The sequence below is a fragment of the Diabrotica undecimpunctata genome, chromosome 4, assembly GCF_040954645.1.
Source record: "Diabrotica undecimpunctata isolate CICGRU chromosome 4, icDiaUnde3, whole genome shotgun sequence".
In the NCBI taxonomy this organism is placed as follows: Eukaryota; Metazoa; Arthropoda; class Insecta; order Coleoptera; family Chrysomelidae; genus Diabrotica; species Diabrotica undecimpunctata.
In genome coordinates, this window is record NC_092806.1 from 149,768,323 (window position 1) to 149,776,091 (window position 7,769).

At 34.4% G+C, this 7,769-nt stretch overlaps 1 protein-coding gene across 1 annotated transcript; it reads right to left on the bottom strand.

Annotated features, from left to right (window-relative positions):
- Positions 1-5,909: 5,909 nt before the first annotated feature.
- On the bottom strand, positions 5,910-7,061 carry LOC140439002 (uncharacterized). The gene is made up of 2 exons (XM_072528635.1): positions 6,720-7,061; positions 5,910-6,041 (listed from the first exon to the last, which is right to left on the bottom strand). Exons 1-2 carry the CDS (start codon positions 7,059-7,061, stop codon positions 5,910-5,912), a joined length of 474 nt encoding a protein of 157 aa, XP_072384736.1.
- Between the last annotated feature and the right edge of the window lie 708 nt (positions 7,062-7,769).

Below are 7,769 nucleotides of genomic sequence, written 5' to 3' on the forward strand. Positions count from 1 at the left end.
ATATTTTATACACACACATTTGATATGAACAATTTTTTGTGGAGAGGTTGAACAATAAAACTTATTACTATGCACTGTTTATATTAACTGAATTAAATATGTTTCTTTTAAAAATTTTAGAACACTGTCAAAACGGTTTGGAATACTGAGGATGTCTTCTAGATTTCGTTTTAGGTGGTGCACTTCTAGAAGAATCATACTGGCAACAGTCCATTATCACGTGTTTGAATTTGGAAAGGGGGGTATTACAGTAGTGGGATACTGGAAGGTTTTTTGATGCCATAAGGTATCCATGTGTGAGACGTGTATGCCCTATTCGTAGTTGGCGAATACCTAACTGATTTTTCATTCCTGTTCATAGAGGATAGATTGACGCGAGATAAGTTGGGTTGAACGTCATGCAGCTTAGTTTTTGTTTTATTACACAGGTCTGACCATAAGCTGAGGATTTTTTGTTTTATCAATATCTTAAGATGCGTATGAATTTGGACCTCTTTGAAGGCTTAATCAGAAGAACATGCTGCTTTAGCGACCTGGTCCGCTTTTTTATTTCTCAATATACCAACAAATGAAGTCCAGATCATTATGACTGTTATGTTAGCAGAATATAGTTGGTTACAGATGGTGTGTATTTCCTGGAGCTGTAGATTTTTGAAGAAGATGCATCTTATGAAATAAATCGAGGAAAGAGAATCAGTACAAATGGCAATTGTTTTGCTTTCATTTAAAGTAGGAAATTTTTAATGCTTGGAGTATTCCATATAATTTTGCAGTGTAAATACGAAAACTTGTAGGAAGTCGCACAGAGCTTATTGTCATCGTTATTGTGAACACAGCGCAGCCATAACAGTCTTCATTATTGGACTCATCGGTGTACAAAATTTCATTAAATTGTGTTAAGTTGAGGATGTTTTGGAAGGATTTTCGGAGGATTGAGTTTGTGGTTTCTGTTTTATTGAATCTGCATAAATCAGTATTGAATATTAGAAGATTGAGCATCCATCTGTGGAATTGATTAGATTTATTACCGGGTTACTTGGGTTTACTAATATTCATAAAGTATGAAAGTAGAAGTTGCTGCCTTCTACTCAGGCTCTGTTTACATTTACATTAACTTCAACTCTCCTTTCATTGGTAATTTTTCAATTTTCCTATCTGTTGGGACTTTTCGAATGATTCAGACCGATAATTTGGAAATTACTAATGATCGTTTCATTGTTATGATTCTTTGACCACTTTAGAAGCTTGTTTCTAGAAAGTTCCTTTAAATACAAGGTATTAGCGCCCGTACAGATTATTAGATGGTTTTGCTAATTTGTTTAGAAAATTATTGCTTATATAATTAAAAGGATTATGTTTATATCCTTACTTAAATATGGGCACTGTTCAATTTTCCATAACATTAAACGATCTTTTGAAATAGTTTTTTAAATGGACGCCACACGCACAGATTTTAGCAGTTCATTAGGTATTTTATTTTTCCGACTACTTTCCGTTTTTTAATACATGTGTTTTCTTTACTAAATAACTCAACAATGATACTTATGGAAAAATTATCTCTATTTCCCTTTTCTCTATTTTATTAGTCTATTATTTTCCCAAAAATTGTACTTATATAAATTTTCTATCGACGGTAGAAGCCGGCTCTGTTTAGAATACACTCCGAGATTTTGATAATAGCCTGCCATTGATGTAATGACTTTATCCTTGAATCGCGACATATCACCCCTTCATCTCAGTTCCATTTAATTAGTTGGGCCTCTAAGTCATATGCCAGTTTCTGTTTATTTTGAATTATGTGATTTAGGCAGATCCTCTAATAATGATAAGGGATGATTGTATCATATCAACAAATAGAAACTTATTACAACAAAATAAATAAAATGATACAGAATCTAACACACTTTAATAAGGAAATAAAAATATAAATATTGTTCTGAAGCTATTTTCTTGTGGCAGCTTAATACAATTTACTAATTTTGTTGGGATTCGGCCACAATTTTAATTTAACATTAAGTTTATTTGACGTTTCCACTTACACTTTGGAAATCGTTTCCAAAATTAAACCAAATTAAATCGTTTCCAAAATAAACCAAAACAAAACATTAAGAAAACCGAATTGAAAAGATTATATAAGAAAACAAAACATTAAATCTACCACCTACACAGTTGGCAGAAATAAAATCAAATCGATAGAAAATATAGAATAAAAGCAAAACCCAAATAACTAAAATAAATAAGTATTACAATTATAAAACAAATCGGCTCACCTTAACTGGCTCCCGAACTCTATAAAACCACTTTAATACATGAACTGGCTCCCACTTATTGGGAGAATATATATAATTCCCAGAAATTGAATATCCTTCTAAAACTTGGATTTTGAGGACAAGAGGTATAATATACACCAGAAATTAGAAATGTAGTTGTAAACAATTTATTTATTAAAGAAACTGCAACTTACAGACTATATATGTTGATGCCTTCTTGGCATATTTTTTACAAACTCAAAAGCAGTTATACGTTTTTCCAAGGTATTTGATGTTGAATTAAAGTTCTTTTAAGACTTATTGTTTTTCGGTATATTCTTTTATAGATTCTACTACTTCTTACTTTAATATAGGTACCTATTTGAACATTTTTCAGAACCTGCAAAAATTGGAAAATGTTCGGATGGCAAGTATAAAACACAGAATTAAATTTTGAATGAAAATTCATATATATATATATATATATATATATATATATATATATATATATATATATATATATATATATATATATATATATAGTATACTAAGTACATTAAGTATATAACTGTATATCAGCAAGGTATACAAGCTCGAACACGCTAAATATTATTTCGGGTAGGTTCAAAAACATATAGGCATACTGAGTGACAGAAATTCTTCACTTTATAATTAACTCTTCTCATCTTATTAGAACTTGAAAATTACGCGTAAAATTTAAAAAATATATATGGTTCCTTTTTATTGTTTACGTTGATTTAACTATTAACGAATTTAAATCGCTAAACAAATAGCAAATTTGGCGCATACTATCTAGTACAGCAGGAAAAATTTCAAAATGGATACACCACAAACCACTACCTTCATACCTTTATACAATAGAAAAATTTAATGTTTTTTTACCAAATTAATTTTGTGTCACTTAAAGTTTTTATAAGAGTTATCACTACCTCGTTATATACACTTGAGTGCAAAAAAATCAACTCAAAATTATTTTGCGAAAGTTCGTCTCCTGTTTCAATTAAAAAAGGTGTAATGTTAAAAATATTTAGTGTACAATTATTAACCTCATTATTGAGTTTGAAAAAAGTTTTGATTTTTGGTAAATCGGGTGACGTATTACAAATAAATAATGCAATACGTAGAGAGGCGGTCATAATTTGACCCATTGAAATCGACACGCACCGACTTAACGCATTTGGTTAACATTTTAAGTATTAATTTCCATAACAACCGACTAATACATCAGTCAATTAAGTTCGCAACTTCATAACAAATGGATACCACATCCGTCAAAGCAGCTCAAGCAGTAGCATTATTGAGAGAAGACCTGAGCCAGAGAGCCATATCAAATCGACTAAATTTAAGTCAATCTGCTGTGTCCCGAGTATATCGTCGGTACCAAGATACTGGTGATTATGTCCGCCGACAAGGAGGAGGTCGTAAACGAATAACAACAGAGAGAGATGATCGATTTCTTGTATCTAAATCTCCGATAAATCGACATTTGACTGGTGCTAATCTCAAAAAAGGGCTTAGAGAGGTACGAGGTGTGGTTACCAGCGTTTGGACAGTCAGAAGGAGACTAAACGCAGCCAACCTGACACCAAAGAGAGCAGCTACGGGTCCCAAGCTAACTGCAGCCCAGAAGCAAAAGCGACTAGAATTTGTTCGCGAACATCTGGATTGGGACGACTATCAATGGAGTCAGGTATTATTCTCCGACGAAAGTAGGATCTGCCTACATGGCAACGACAAGAGGCGTCGAGTCTATAGAAGGCCAGGGGAACGATTTGCTCAATGTTGTATACGAGAAATTTTATCATATGGAGGCGGTTCTTGTATGTTTTGGGCAGGAATTTCCATGGATGGGAAAACCGAGTTGGTTTTCGTGCCTGGTGGAGGACGTGGAGGAGGTTTAACGGCGGATCGTTACATCAGAAATATTTTGGAGGAACATGTGGTTCCATACGCGGGATTTATTGGTAATGCCTTTTTTTATTGCATGATAATGTACGATGTCATACCGCACGAGTCACCACCACCAATCTGACTGAGATCGGTATACCTACAATAAATTGGCCTGCGTCGGGCCCGGACATAAATCTAATAGAGCAAGTTTGGGATGAGCTTAAACGAAGAGTTCGGAACAGAAATCATGCACCAATGAGCATTATGGAATTAAGAGCTGCGCTTAATGATGAATGGGAAGCAATGCCTCAAGAATTTATTAGATCCGATCAAGTCATCCGATCCATTCGAAATCGATTGGAAAGTGTAATTAGGAATAGGGGTGGTAAAATATCAGATACTGAAAAACAAAAAAATTAATTTTGTAATTCATGATTTCTCGGTTCATTACGTCTTTCTTGGGATAGTTCCAATGCTGAATATTTGAGAAACTCTGTTCGTATTGCATATTGTTTTTATAATGCGTCTTCTAAATAATGAAATAGCAGTTTTTGTAAGTTCAATAATAAAGTTACTGTTTGCACATTACATCTTGTTATTTTCATACTTCTTACATTAAAACAGAAGGTGTAATTTCAAATATCGCTTTTGAGTCGATTGTTTTGCACTCAAATGTATATAAATCTATAAAATTACAATTTTTTTTTAATTCGTTGACTCAAGCATTCGCTTAAATCACGAATAATGAATGCTGTGGTATTATACCACGAAAATCGGTGATAATTGTCCACCGTGACCTGACGCTCAGGACTTCATAAATTTTAATAATTGTAAAATATTAAATTTTTAATTAGTTAAACCAACTAGTTACCTACTGATTTTGTAACAGTCTATAAAAAATCAAAGTTATGGATATTCCCTGTCGACGACTTCTTTTTATTGGTATAGTAACACTAAATCGTATCAAATATGTGCTCAATTTACAATAAAAGACTTCATTTTGTTTTTAGTAAGCCATAATTTAGATGTGAGGTAATTGTTATTATTCATGGGAGTAGAAGATTTTTTCATAGAAAGGTGTGATGTGGATTATTTCTGACATTTTATCTTTTTAACTTAAAAAGCATGAAGTGTATAATAAATTCTTATTTAACCTTTAACGGGTATGGTGAAAACAGAAAACGTTTAAGGTATGGCGGGGTCAAATTAGACCTTTGAATTTCTTATGTTAAAAAAACAAAACGTTAATGTACAAGAGTAATATATTACTAATAATAAAGCTATAAAAACCAACATATATTACTTCGGATGTTAGGAGCAAAATATACAGGGTCAATAAAAAAACTAGGTTAATGTTAAAAATGTTGAAACAAACAAAAAAAACATGCAAGTACTTGGTAGAGTAGAGTCACTCTACCCGTAAAAACGCTCAGCGCAGTAGAGTAGCAAGTAGAGTGCGTAGTAGGTGGTACAGTAGAGTGACTAGCAACATGTGGCAAAGTAACTCTACTCTACTACCACCACCACCGCCAAAATGTCCACTCGCCTGCGCACTCTACCCATGGAACGCGGTTAATTCTGGTAGAGTAGAGTAGGTAGGAGAGTGCATAGGGACGCTGTCATTCTGGCTGGAGTTGTGTTTTGTGTAAATAGTGAAAATGAAGTTCACCGAAGATGAAACTTTAAAACTTGTAGAGATGTATGGCGAATACCAGTGTTTATGGAATTTAGTTAGTGTACACTGCATAACTAAACACTGCCAGAATTGGGAAGTGCCTTAACTAAAACGTGTTTGCCGTCTATAGCCCCACAGCAATTTGGAAAGTACCAATGCTCCTTAAAGCCCTCAGCTACAGTGTTCCATTCGTCTCTGGAAGGAACCTGAAACCAAAATTTGCACAAGCAAATTTTGCCAAAAAACACAAGCAGTGAAGGACCTTCAACAGGTTAGTCAAAATATCCATGACGACCGGATGGATAGCAATGAGAACGAAGCATTTGGAAATTTTGTTTCAGTGAGCTTGAATAATTTACCACCGGAACAAGCTGTGGTCGCCCAACATAAGATTCAGGGAATTCTGATGAAGCACAAACTAAGCATTTTATCCTCAGCAAACTGCTCAGTACTCCAACTCAACACACTACCAAGTTTACCAGTGCACATGTCTCACAGCACCCCTGCATACTCTGTTTCATCAGGATGCAACTCTCACCATTCATTTTACACCAATTCTCCACTTGGCAGTCCTACGAGTAGCAGTGCTTAGCAAATGGCGTCTTTGTCATGGAGAGTTACTTAACAGCAACAGTATCCAGATGGTAACAGTATTCATATACAAGAAGCAGCTGTGAATCCTAAAGATTCAGATATTCTGACACGTGCTATGCAAATGACTGATGGTTTACCACAGGTTTACCATTTGAACTGGACTTGTTTCACCGAAGTTTCAGTGGTGTACCTCTTTCAACATTAATCTGAAGTACTGTTTTGTTATTTTACGAATTTTCAATTTTTTGTAATGCGTGTACCTGTTTATTTACCTTGTTATTGCAACTTACCTTTATTGACCCCCCCAATACTTCGGAGATGGCATCACACACCTCGGGGACCAACTTTGAAAATGCAGGTCTTGAAGCCTTAAAAAAATGAGAAAGGCTTCGATAGCTGTTTCCTGTAGCTAAAAAATTCAATGTAATCTCAAGCTTCACTCTTGGTTTTATTACATCCCTCATAAACGGGTCTTGTTCGATTTTGTCATGCACCATATTCAGAAGTTCTTCGAATTTTCTTGGGGTCATCCTTAGACACATCTTATATTCCAACTCATCTTCTAAGGCTAGTTCTTTTAGCAGAAGAGCTGAGGCCCCGTGTGTATTCCTTCTTTTAAGCCACTCTCTCATCCACTCCTTTCTTTGTTTGTTTACCTCATCATCGATGAGGTAAAGTTACAAATGCATTTGCAACTGTAGCTAAACAATTTTGAATCAATTTTCTTTTTCTTGAATTCATTTTGCACTAAACAAACACCCACTCCACACTATACTAGCATCAGTACTATACTTGTAACTCTCCTCGTGTGAACGGGATCAAGCCATTTTCGGTAGAGTAGCGAGTAGAGTCGACTCTACTAGCTGCTCTACTCTCCTCACAACTCTACTCGTGTAAACAAGTCTTAAGAAATGTTCAAATATCTTAAAAAATTTAAATTAGAAGTTAATTTGCGAATATAAACAAATCAACAAACCAGTTGCTTATCCTTACATCTATTACAAATATTTTTTTTGATACAATGATTTTTACAAACGTTGCACGTTTAGATGCTCTTTCAACAAGCCTATCTTGGTCTTGGTTATAATGAAGGTTCTGGCCACCTCGACGAATAACTCTTAATTCCCTGGGAATAATCACTATTTGAACAAACCGAATTAAGTAATCCTGTATTAGTATTTTCCTAAAGCAATGATAAATTTTTGCCGTGTAAATTCAGATTCTGGATGAACACTATTATTTAAAATACTCCCATTTACGCTGGCATCATCCACGATCCGAAACCAATTCCTGCTGTATAATTAGCACAAGTTTGATACAGTACATACACTTCCACGTTG

Coding starts and splice junctions, on each gene's coding strand:
- LOC140439002 (XM_072528635.1), bottom strand. CDS start 7,061: ATGAGAGAGTGGCTTAAAAGAAGGAATACACACGGGGCCTCAGCTCTT. Junction 6,042..6,719: donor TATTGGGGGGGTCAATAAAG/GTAAGTTGCAAT, acceptor TTTTGGTTTCAG/GTTCCTTCCAGAGACGAATG.